This window comes from Gallus gallus, chromosome 1, assembly GCF_016699485.2.
Source record: "Gallus gallus isolate bGalGal1 chromosome 1, bGalGal1.mat.broiler.GRCg7b, whole genome shotgun sequence".
NCBI lineage: Eukaryota > Metazoa > Chordata > Aves > Galliformes > Phasianidae > Gallus > Gallus gallus.
In genome coordinates this window covers 30,084,396-30,096,718 of record NC_052532.1, presented here as the reverse complement: position 1 = coordinate 30,096,718, position 12,323 = coordinate 30,084,396, and the positions used below count along the sequence as shown (strand labels likewise).

The following is a 12,323-nucleotide window of genomic DNA, read 5'->3' as shown; positions in this document are numbered from 1 at the left end:
GCAATATTCGCTTCCTTCCTGAGTGCATGGCTCTGTCCTGATAAGCACTTGACACTCGGGTGTCATTGTGAGTTGGAAGTCTGGTTCTCAGTGATTAATACTGAAGTCAAGCTGATAGTAAGCTACTAGCATTTTTGATGCTTGCATGATCTCTCTTTGGTCTCCTGGAATGCAGTTAACATGGGTTGTTCTCTGTCAGTGTTCAGCATCCTGTGGGAAGGGTGATCGTGCTCGCTATGTGAGCTGTAGAGATGCTCATGGAGGAATAGCAGATGAATCTTTCTGTGCTCATTTGCCACGTCCAGCTGAAGTTTCAAGTTGCTTTAGCCCATGTGGAGAGTGGCAAGTTGGAAACTGGTCCCCTGTAAGTATTGCTCAGATTGTTGGTTTTTTTAAAAAAAAAGTGTCAAAAATTGGAATTTCATATTCTGTACATACATGCATCCTTTGAAACAGTAAAGTATGTGTTTCTTATTGTCCAATGTAAATGTCTATGGTTATTAGCTATCAATGTTCTGTCACAAACATTGGGTTAATTTTTGGTCAGTGCACAGTTACGTGTGATAGTGGAATAATAACAAGACAAGTTATCTGTGTCAACTACCATCAACAAATCAATGAGAATTACTGCGATCCTGAAGGCCGTCCCTCTAAAGAACAAGAATGTAACATGCCACCATGTCCAGCAGTTTATCATACTCCAAAAATACATGAGCATCCAAGTCATTTTCCAGAAGCAGGTTACCCTCCAATACATCATCCACTAGACAATACAAACCAATGGAATCATCCTTCTGTAGGAGGATATCAATGGAGAACTGGACCCTGGGGAGCAGTAAGAAAACTTTGTTTTTCTATATTAATTTATCTTACTTGTGTATATACATTTGTAGAAATGTTATCGCAGTGCAGAGTTGGTGAAATGTGCCATTATGAAAAATATATTCAATTTAAAATCTGGCTTTTGTGCAATTTCAACTTTCAGATACTTCTACTTAATAATTCCTATTTGCAAATTTCCAGTTTTGAATGCTAATATCTTTTTTTCAAGTTGTTTTAACCAACACAGTATACATTTTTCTAATGATACAACAGTGATGTATATCTTTACATGTTTTGGTAGTGCTCTAGTACTTGTGCAGGTGGATTTCACCGTCGAGTTGTAGTATGTCAAGACGAGGAAGGAAGAAGTGCTAGTTACTGTGATGAGGCAAGTAAACCTCCAGAGTCAAGACACTGTGATTCTGGACCCTGCCCACGATGGAACTATGGAAACTGGGGAGAAGTAAGAGCATTTCACTTTCAAGAGGAAACATCACTGCATAAGCTTAGAAAGAGTATCAAAATAATTTGAATGTGAATTGAACCATTCTTTTACGTTTTAAAAATGAGTTTCGATGTGTTTATTTAAAATTTGTTCTTTAATGAAATCCAGAACTGTAGTATAAATATAGGTAGCATAAAAATAAGTCTAAAAGAAGTAAGTATTCTAAGTTAAAACTGGCTTATCTGGCATTCTAAGATAACCTCTTATGTTTTATGCCCTCTTCTCTTATTCTTGATACATTAATATCGAGAAGCTTAGAAAATAGGAAAAAATGAGTGATATTTTATTTCCTGTTTTGGCCAGATCTAGCTGTTTAGTTCTCAAGGCCAGTCTGAGTGCCATGTTGTTTTATGTTTATCCTCAAAAACAGTTATTTTTCTTTGGTAGGGTAGACCTTCTGTAACAGATGTTTTATAGACAGTCACTTGATTTATTATTAAATTGTAGTTTTGTAAATGTTTTGGTGAAAAAAATATTTTTTTCTTTATATGAACTTAAACTGTACATCGTTTTTCTTGAATTGGATACCCAGGGAATGCTAAAGTAGACATAGTAAATAATAGCCTGTATTTATTATCACATTAATAGTATTTGATGACTTGTAACAAAAATTTTGTGTATAAAATTCTATGTTTTAGTGTACTCAAACATGTGGAGATGGAATAAAGACAAGACTGGTGATTTGTCAGCTTCCTACAGGCCAAATGCTGGGTGATCAAAACTGTGAAATTCTAGACAAGCCACCTAATATGGCACAATGTAATGTGCATTCTTGCCCTGGTGATGTTTCATGGCATCGGGGACCATGGAAATCGGTACGATAGCATTCACTGATATTTTCTGCTTTCTGTTCTTTCTGTCACTCTATTTCCCCATGCCTTTTAAATGCTGTATTATTACTTTATTTGGCAACAGTGAAATAATAGTGCATGTGGAACATAGTCTGTATTTTTGTTAAGCAAATGCTCCTGCTGACATTGAATTAAATGGGAAATAGCCATTTACTCCAGTGGGAGCAGTTTCATGTTCTGTACCATACAGAGTATTTTGAACATTAACATAAATCATTATTGCTGATAGTGATACCTACTGGGTTGATCTGTTCTGGAGTTACGATTTAATCTGTGTTTTAATTTAAAAGTATATGCTGTAATTTATATGGTAGTATTACCTGCATATTTATATTTGTAAAAAAAATACAAAAGCAAAAACAAATGAGCAAGTCTTTCTAGTACTAAACTTTTCTCTAATAGTATATTTAAGCTATCTCACATACCTATATTACACTTTGTCACGAAACAGCATTTTACTCCATGCTGAATGTACATTTGTGTATAAAGGTTTATATTTGTGGTTTTAAAACAATGACTAATTAAAGTTGTCTGTGTATAATTATGTATGTAACTATAATATGTTACTGTCTATATGTCACTGTCTATTAATGTATTAAAATGACTACAGTAATTACCATTAATCTTTAAAATTGCCACTAGCAGATAATTAACATAAAGAAGTAATCGTAGCATACTCTGCAAAAGAGGCAACATTATATTCCTTCGAGCTAGGAATGTGACAACAATATTTATTAGTTACTGTGCTCAATTTTAAAGAGATTAATGGCAATCAGTGGTTGGATCTAATTCTGATTCCATTTGAAATTATTCCAAAACTGTTACTAACATCTCTGGAGGATGGGCTAAGGATACAGTTCTTTACATTTATCTTAATTAATAAAATTACGTAATTTGGTTCTTTGAATTATCATATAAACATTCTTTGAAAAAATACCGTCCAATTTCAAGTTTGAATAACTGATTGGTGTTTACATAATCTATTCTAATTTATTGCATAGAGAGTTTACCATGAAAGTCTGAATTAATAATTTCTCGCAGTTACCTCTTCCACTGTGCAAACAGAATTTTGGTTTTGTGTTTAATGGATACCAGAGTACCTTCTTTAGCTGTTATTCAAATAACTGGAAATGACTTACTAGTTCTTAATTAATGTATGTACTTCAGGTACCAAGAAGGTAAGCAGGGCTTTCAGCACAAATTCGCCTCGGAACTCAGTTTTGATTGTAGGTAGAAAGTTACTCACATCCTATGACTTCCCTGAGTTATGTGGTTTTCACTGCATTAATAGCTTACCTGAAAGTTACTGTAAAGACCTGTGATAACCTGTAAGTTATGGTGAATGGCTTATTTGATTTAGCTTTGCAGAGATATTCTTTTTGTTTTATATGACAATTACAGCCACTTTAACCCTTCAAAAACCATGTTTAGAATGGAATCTAGTTGCCAAGGAGAGAATTTGTGTCTTCTGTTTTATATGTGACTGCAAGTACTGTAGGTATTCAGTAAGAGTTTTAATTTCATCAGAAATTTCAACCACAACGTGGTGTTGAGCAGAAACAGGCCAAATAGATTGAGGAAATAAAAGTAGGCTCACATATAGACTATGCTGTCACTTTTCTGTAGGTTAGCTTGTTTGAACACTCCCAATACACAACCTTCAGTTAATTTTTGTTGCTGTCTGAATGGCGCAAAATATATTCATTGAGGACACTATGAAAGAGTAGTAGCAGCTTTAGTCTCAGAAACGCTGAGACGAAAGTCTCAAGTGATCAAAAAGTGTGTCATATCTATACTTACTCTTCTCTATAAAGATGGCAAGAACCAGATAAATCACTGTTCATATTTTGGTAACAGTATTGAGTAATATTGACGGATGTGGGAACCACAGTTTTAGACCTTTATATCTACCAGCGAGATTCCACGTCAAAACTTAACTAGAAACTGAAATGTGAGATTTCATACATGCATTGTAATTTCCCATAACTCACTGTGCTGTCTTTTGTCTTCTGATTTAAATACAGTATGTGGAGAGGCTGATTGAAAGCAAGGGAATTCTTAAGCACTTGTTTCATGTGGAATAACTCTTTGACCTCATTGAACACTGGCCGTGTCTCTGGCCCAGCCAGTTCAGAGATGGGTGTAAAAAATGCTTAAAAAAGCCTTTTTCTCATTTAGCTGTAGTTTGATCTTAACCATGTCTGAACTAAAGCTTCAGCTCACTGATTATTCCAGCTTTCTCAGAGTTTCCTGCTGAATTTTATGTTCAAGCAGAAATAGATTTCCAATATCAGCAAAGATTTTTCCAGAATTTATCCAGAGTAGAGTAAATACCTGATCCACAGCACTGAGGGACTATTCTGGCTTATCAGTTGTGTCTTTTATGTGGAAGTGTAGAGCTCCGATGGTGCCTGCCCTCTGTTCAGAGCATAACATGAATTTTGCTTAGACTTTTGAAGAATTTTAAGGTTCAAATCAGTGAAAGTTAGTCATGTTCTCTAAAGCAGCTGTTCAGTGTTCTCACTTGAGGTCTAATCAATTACCTGCAGAAGTACCAGAGATTTGACCTTTATTAGTCTTTAAATCACTTTAGACCATGATGAGCTGGCATCTACTAATTTGTAATGCACAGCTGCTTGATCAAGTTTGATTCTTCAAAGGGAAGGAAAGTGATTAAAATTACTCAGAGTTAAGTTATTCAAAACAATGTTTATCTTCCAAAGCAATAAATGAAAGTCTTGGATACCCATTTCCCTATCTGAATTTAATCGTAACATTCAGAGATATGAGAGGGCAGACAAAAGTACTTTCAGTGTTTGCTCTGGGAGGAAAGGCTTTTGCAATGTCCAGTACACACTTACAAAGCATTTCTTTTAGAACTTTTTAGCAGTAAATTTTGATGATTATAATTGTGCAATAGACATAACAATCCTGGATGCAGAAATTTCTGTGACTAGCTTGTATTTCAAAAGAGGCAGCTTTTGAATTCAAAGAATTAGATAATTATTGATTAATTCCATGCTGTTGATGTAATGAACATTACAAAGGCCACTTAGCACAGATTCAGAATGTCAAAGTGAGATATGCAACATGTTAGTGTACAGTATCTTTCTACCTTCAGTGTGAGCTAGGTACTTCTGTTTTAGGATAATAAGCTTGTTTACACTTAGGGATAGCTCTAACTCAGAAGCAAGAAAATTTAATCTTGCGTGGGGAAAAAACTTCAGCTAATGTTCAGTTCTGTTCCAAAAATTACCATTAAAAATATTTATAGTTCTTCATCTTGGGATGATACTTTGTGTACACACATTATGAATTATAAGCTACCACTAATTGTACAGCATGAGAGAAGAGGTAAATTATTTATGGCTCAAGCATAAATTAATGAAAGCAATTATTTAATTAATTTTAATCAGAATCAGAAACATTGCTTGTTTCAATTCTTGAAACTTTGATTCAGTCCAGAATTTACATATTCCTGACATCCAAACCAGAGAAGTACTCTGAGGTTTTACAAGTAAGTTCACTAGGAAACACGCCCTTTTGCTTGTGAGTTGAATTCATTTCATCTGGAAGTCATGGAGAGACTCTGAGAATGTTTTATTTGTAGAATGTAGCTTACTTTTTTGGCTTTTTTTTCAGCCAGGAGCTGAATAATGCTGTTCCTTTTCTTCTGTCTTTGTATCAAATTTCAGAGAAAATGGAGTGAGTTTATACAGTCTCTGCTCTCAAGGGACTCTAAATGATTGCCTTGTGTGAGACACTGGAGCAGGTTGCCCAGAGATGCTCCATTCCTGGAGACATTCAAGGTCAGGCTGGACCAGGCTCTGAACAACCTAATCTAGCTGTATGTGTGTAGGTACCCCTGTTCGTTGCATGACATAGGAACTAGATGATCTTTAAGGGTCCCTTTCAGCTCAAGCAATTTTATGGTGCTGTGAATATTGATGATAACTCCTAATGTTAGGTTGATATAATATTATAGAAACATCCCTGAATTCAAATATTTCAAGATAATATTTTAGCCTGATTGGCTTGGGTCTAAGTACACTACCTCAATTTTGATATGTGCAAATTATGATACAAATATATTTTGCTGTATACACATCTATATTGTGTCTATAAGTTAAATAATACTCGAGGTAAATAGATTATTCTTGTAGCTGCTTGTTTTAATGGAGTTGCACCACCAGTAAACTTGGCCTGTAGATATTTTCCTCTTAGGCTGTTCTAGTCTTTGGTGAAGGGCTTGAAGCAATGATCCAAAACTACTCAAAAGAATGAATAAATTACAAGCTACAAAGTATGGAAACCATATGTCACATTATCTAATGTCAAGAAAAATTGCATAGCATTCTGACAGCTGCCTAAGTGTGCTTTGTTCTAATACAGGCTTTTATTGTATTCCTTCCTACTTTTGAACAATCCATTGTTGGGTTTTTTTGCATAGTCCGTGTAGTAATAGTTGAGATTTATTGCATTAATTTTTATCATCATGCTTTTCTGTCTTAGTGATGAGAAGTTGTTTTTTTTACAACAAGCATGCAAAGGGAAAGTATTACAAATTTGCAGATATTTCAAACCTAACCATAGTGACAAGATTTAACAAATTTCTCCTAGAATTCTTTTGGGATAATCTGTCTTTACGCAGTTCAAGAATACTGTGTTGTCCCATATCCAGACGCTTCAGCATTCTCTGCCAAACAGTCGTCCAACAATTACCTGACAAAAGTTTATGTCAGAATACAATCAAATCAACAGATAGTCAGTGAAATGGTTCTGTTTGGATGTAACAGACCTTCAGTGCACGTACATACAGTCTTGCAAAGTCTTCTTAAATAACACCAGTGTAAATTAACTGTACTAGAGAATCCAATACTCTACTTAGCACACAGTACACAATAATATTAACTAGAATTTTACACAGGAATCCAGTAACTGACTTGTTTATCACACACCAGTAGTTTTCAGGGACTAAGGCCTGGTTGGCTGCAGCGGTTAACTGTAACAGCAGATATGAGGACTTCCCAAACACAACTGCTTCCTCCCATGTGAAATGCAGTACTTGGCTGGGAAAGAATTTGACATTAACAAGTTAAGGGATTTCTGGTGGAAAAGCCCTGGTCTGGTATCTGAACAAACCAGGTGATTTGAACATACTTTTTGTTTGATTCTATTCTGCTGGTCAGGCTTTTTATCATTCACCAAATGAGCTTTTCTTAATGGAGGCTTTCTATGGAGACTTTAATTTAAGGATTGTATTGAACTACTAATTGAAGCTTCCCCTTTAAATCTCTATTTCTTTTAAGATTTTAGTAATTTTCTCTTGTTTAAGTGGTCATATCTTACTTTCTAGCCCTTTTTCTTCTTTTGAGCTGGGATGTGATACATCCAGTTCTTTTCAAAGTGAAGATGTATGAATAATTTGTCCTCAGGCTTTCCAGATACCATTTGTTCAGTCAGATAATAATTTTAGGTTTCTTTTCTTATTTACTTTAAAGTTTTAGAAAATGCTTTCTGTGATGAAAGGGACCTTAATTTAAAAGTGAACAGACACGGCTTTCCCAAGAGTAGTGATTTTGCAGACTGCTCTTACACCTCTTACACCTGTTCAAACACTATTAAAATAACAAAGCGCTGACAGCAAACCAGCCAGGTCAATTACACCTTGTATTGGTTGAGAAATCCAACGTCCCAGATGAGTGTTTTGCTAACAATTCAAATTACATTTTAAAAGTCCTGTAAAAATTCAGCTTAGGAATGTTAGATTTTTTGTTTGATTATTTTTGTTGTTTTGTTTGGGTTTTTTTGGGGGGGGAGGTGGGGGGGGGATGGATAACAGTAGCAATCTGGTTGTGCTGAGGTGTTTTTGTTATCAATGTTACAGATAATATTTAACCCTCACAGAAGACAATCATGTTTGTTTGAAATTTTGATTAAAATAAGGGTTTTTTTTCCTCAGTCTTAATATTTTCATCTAATTTTGTCAGTGATTGACTTGTGATGTCACAGTTTAGGCATATCGAGTGGATCAGCTCATCTTCTAAGTTAGCTTTAAGTGTCAGAAATTCTCACTACCCTTCAGATACATAACACAATAGTCTCTAAAGTGGCTATTTTTCTAATTTGTCAGTTTTCTGCCATATTATATGCTTTGGAAGGATTTCCATACAATTCTGTCTTTGCACTAGTGGAAGAAGTCTATCAAGAGAATAAATTTATTTCTAAACATTGTCATCCCAGTCCTCCTTCAGTGATGTTATTGCCAGGCCTCCCATTGACTTCTGCAGGAGCAGAAGTGGCCTGAACTTGCATAAGTATAATGTTTATTTGCTTTCACTTCAATGCAAAAAAAAAAAAATGATATGTATGATAAGTGCCTTCATTCATTTTTCTAACGTGTAAAAAGTATTTATATCTTTGAAGTTAATCTTTTATATTAAAAGGGAATTCAGGATCAGTGAACTTGGTTTTCAAAACCAGCTTCAGCCTTATACCTCTACTTCTGCTGCTGCCTAATGTCAAACTTCAGAATACCTCATTACCAATACAGCACATCTATTTAATATCCCACTGGCTGAAATCTTAATGTTAGCATATGCTATTCGTTTTTAAAAATTCTGGAACTTGGGAGTGTCTTTTCAGAGATAATTGATACCACATGTCACTATCCAGATAATGGCGTAGAACAGGCTTGGCATAGTGGATTTCTTTTAGGGCAATTCTGAATGGATACAAAAGAAAATACTTGCTTCAGAAATTCAGAAACAAATATTTATGTGTACTGTTCATCATGTTTAGAGGAAATTTCTCCATTTTGGTGCTATGTTGCTTGTATAGCTTGAAATAATAAATAAGTTATAATGTATGTCTGATAATTTAATTTAATGGCTGTGATTTGTGTCTGTGAAATACAGTTGCATTTTAACCCTTCTTTCTGACGCATGTTGTGTGGCTTTGTGTTTATATTTAACGTGTCTTTTATTAAGGAATCCTAATGTTTAAAGTTCTTAAAAAAAAAAAAAAAGGAACTAACTACTTTTCCTGGAAGTGTTTTTAGCACTGATTAACTTTCATGTGCAATGAACGTCATATGATATTTTACTGACATTATTTTCATGGGGTTAAGCATCTTTAAAATTTCCTCTGTAAAAGATGAAAGGTTGCTGTGCTGTAGAATTTGAAAAAGCTCCTGAAGTTGAACAACAACAACAAAAATGTGAACTTTGTTAGTGATAAAAGCAGCAACTGATCCTGCTGGACAATTAGACTGAAATAAGGAGTTGATCTCTGATGATGAACTCATTGTCTCTGATGATCTTTGAATACAAAGCTTAACGATAATGGTTATTTAACAACTTGTGTTGGAGTTGTAATTTTACAGTACAGTCCTGCTTCCACTCAGTGACAAAAGATACAGAAAACTGAGGGTCACAACACAATGCTCAACTCGTATAATCTCAAAGAACTAAAGCACTCTTACAACTTTGCATAACTTTCAGACCTTTCCTTTTGAAAGAGGACAAGTAAGAAGGAACCTAGTTGGAAAACAAAGTAAAACAAAGAATATTGCAGAAGAGGATGACAGGTGATCCTGGTCATCCTTAATACCATTCCTAATTATTTATAGTCATTCATTGAAAATGAGTATAAAGCTACTCAGACATTTATTTCTTTTTGTGGTGTAGGAACTTTCAGAAAAGCTAACAGGTTCTGAGTGGTCAGATCCATGGAAAAACCATTCTGAGCTGCCTGAGGCAGCTACGTGTGGCAGTTTTGAGAATCCCAGTCAATGCTCATTAATATTGCCCCAAAGTGTTTTGAGGCCCAAAGTTAAAAGCTATCAATCGTAGACATCGTAGACTGAAGCATAAGTATTGTTAAAAATTTGTGGAGGTTAATACATGCATGTTTTGTTAAGCTGGCATGCATTAGAATTCCCAAGACATTCCGTAGCTCTCTATGATGAAAGTCCCCAATCCTTTCTCAGAGAATGGGTAACTGTGGGATATGGGCTACCGCTAAGGTAGACCACCATACTGATCAGTATACATGCTAGCATGAATTTATCTATGGCCCTTGCACTTCAGTGAGAGCAGGCTTGGGCACTTAGGTTTCCTGATGAATTAGTCCTTCAGAAGCTTGTGTATATGCTCACATTTATGCACATGGTTGCATGCAGTCTTGGAAAGGTTGGTCTGTAAGTAATGGAAAATATACAGAAGAATTGCTTAGGTTGAAAATAAACTGGAAGACGCATACAAAGGTGGGTGAAATGTATTTCTTATTATCTATGTTATACTTGTAAGCTCCTATTCTTGCCCAATTAATATTTAAAATATGTTACTTTTCTTAATTCCTTAGCTGATATTTAATTACGTTTCTTAGAGTTACAGCTTTGATGCTTTTTAAAAGTTTAAAATGTTTTTGACAGAACTGTGTCATCCCAGTACATACTGTTATTTTTTTCCAACTTTTTTTGGAAAGTTCATGTACAAAACCTTAACTTTTAATCAAATGAAAAAAGTGAAATGATAGTTTTTATAGAGCAGACAAACACATAACTCGTATGTATTTGGTATTGCTTCAATTTATGAGCTGCTGTTTTGCTGCAGTTCACGTGATTGAAAATGACAAATCAGAGACTTCCTGGGATCCAATGTTTCCTTCAGATCATGTTTGCCTTTTTGCAAATCAGCCAAGAGTGATTGGTCTGCCGTGGTATGACTGTGTTATCTCATCATTTTGGTATTTCATTGGTTGAAAAGACCCTATATCATAAGACAAAGTGAAGTTTAAAAAGTGAAAAATATATAAACAAATGATTTTTTCTGTGCAGCCCCTCTGTTTCTGAAAGTGTAGACCCCGCACCAGAGATCCTCTATCATTAAAAATATGGTCCATCTTTTACTGTGAAGATCTATAAATAAAAATGAGCAAACTTTGCTGTTCAGTGAGAAGGCAGACTGTGTCATTACCAGGCCTTTGTTCAGTTTTCCCAAGCTTCTCAAGAGACATGAGACTACAGCTGTGATGGACCCTTTAACCGTGTCCTGTTGTTGACAGCAATCATGAATTCAGTTTGGGTTATATTTTGGGTGCTTGTTCGTTTGTTTTTGTATGTGGGTTTGTGTTGTTTTATTTTTGAGGTGGGTGGGTATGGTGGCAAGCACACTGCTGGATGTGACGACATACATCCCTTGTTCTCCCTTTGGGATATGTGTCTGGAAAGTTACCCATTGATTGGAAATGACGGGGGGAAAAGTGCTCATTTTCTTTTTGCTTTCACTGTATCTCCCATGGTCTACTATGTCCATTTCTGCCTTTCTTCTTTCTTGATATTTGTTTCTTATCATTTGTTTCCAGTGCTGCTGCCTTCATGTAATTACGTAAAGGTGTTACTTGGGTTGTATGTCTGTGGGAAAAAAAGGAAAGTGTAAGACTTGCTGAATTGTAGCCAAGTCAGAATTTTGCCAGCTACAACAATGCAGTGATAAACATGCCCGTACTGAATATTTTTAGGAGGTTCCCAAAGAACACAAAGAGCAGAATAATCATTCAGTCTTGTAAATTTAACACAAATGTGTACCTGTAGATGAAGATTTTTCAGAAAGAACCAAGTGAGGTTCTGCCTCTGTTCCTGTTTGCCAGTGATTTCAGAAGGGGAGGTAAGGCAGAATTGTCTGGGTTTGTTCTTTGATTTCCCGCTGCTCTTGTATTTTTGCTTGTTGGTTTGCCTCAGCCATCTGTCTCCATTGTATATATCATTCGGCTGAAAGGTGATAAAACTTAGACACATGTACCAGATATGCTCTTGCAGAAATGCTGATTGAGCAATGTAGCTCATCTGTCCCCTCCCCCACCTCCCTTGCTTCCCCCCAGCAAATACGTAAGCTGATCATACTTTTTGTTTTAATATATGCTCTGATTAATTACAGCAATAATGTTACTTGAATGAGAGCTGATGGTGAAGTTCTTACATGAAGCATGTGCAGACCCTTCAGTGACACTTTGAGGCCTTTCTTAAGACCTGCATGTGAGATAGCAGAGCTTGCCAAATGGCTGCTGAAAGGAGACAGAAATACCCATTGTTTTTCTGATTCTCATGTGGCAAGCAGATGCAGTGGATTCAAATCGAGAGAAAG

General features: G+C 35.5%; 1 protein-coding gene across 7 annotated transcripts in view; it reads left to right on the top strand.

Annotated features, from left to right (window-relative positions):
* The window catches only part of ADAMTS20 (ADAM metallopeptidase with thrombospondin type 1 motif 20), an 84,576-nt gene that overhangs the window by 51,717 nt on the left and 20,536 nt on the right, over positions 1-12,323 (top strand). For 6 of the 7 annotated variants that reach the window (XR_003077126.3, XR_003077121.3, XM_015282450.4 and 3 more), the window contains exons 25-28: positions 200-364; positions 548-835; positions 1,124-1,285; positions 1,966-2,142. Coding sequence is in view for 5 of the 7 variants with exons in the window: in XM_015282450.4 (XP_015137936.2) it covers positions 200-364; positions 548-835; positions 1,124-1,285; positions 1,966-2,142 (792 nt within the window). In the remaining 2 variants the exon portion in view is untranslated. The remainder of the gene's footprint in view (positions 1-199; positions 365-547; positions 836-1,123; positions 1,286-1,965; positions 2,143-12,323) is intronic. The other variant, XM_015282468.4, reaches the window with a different exon arrangement.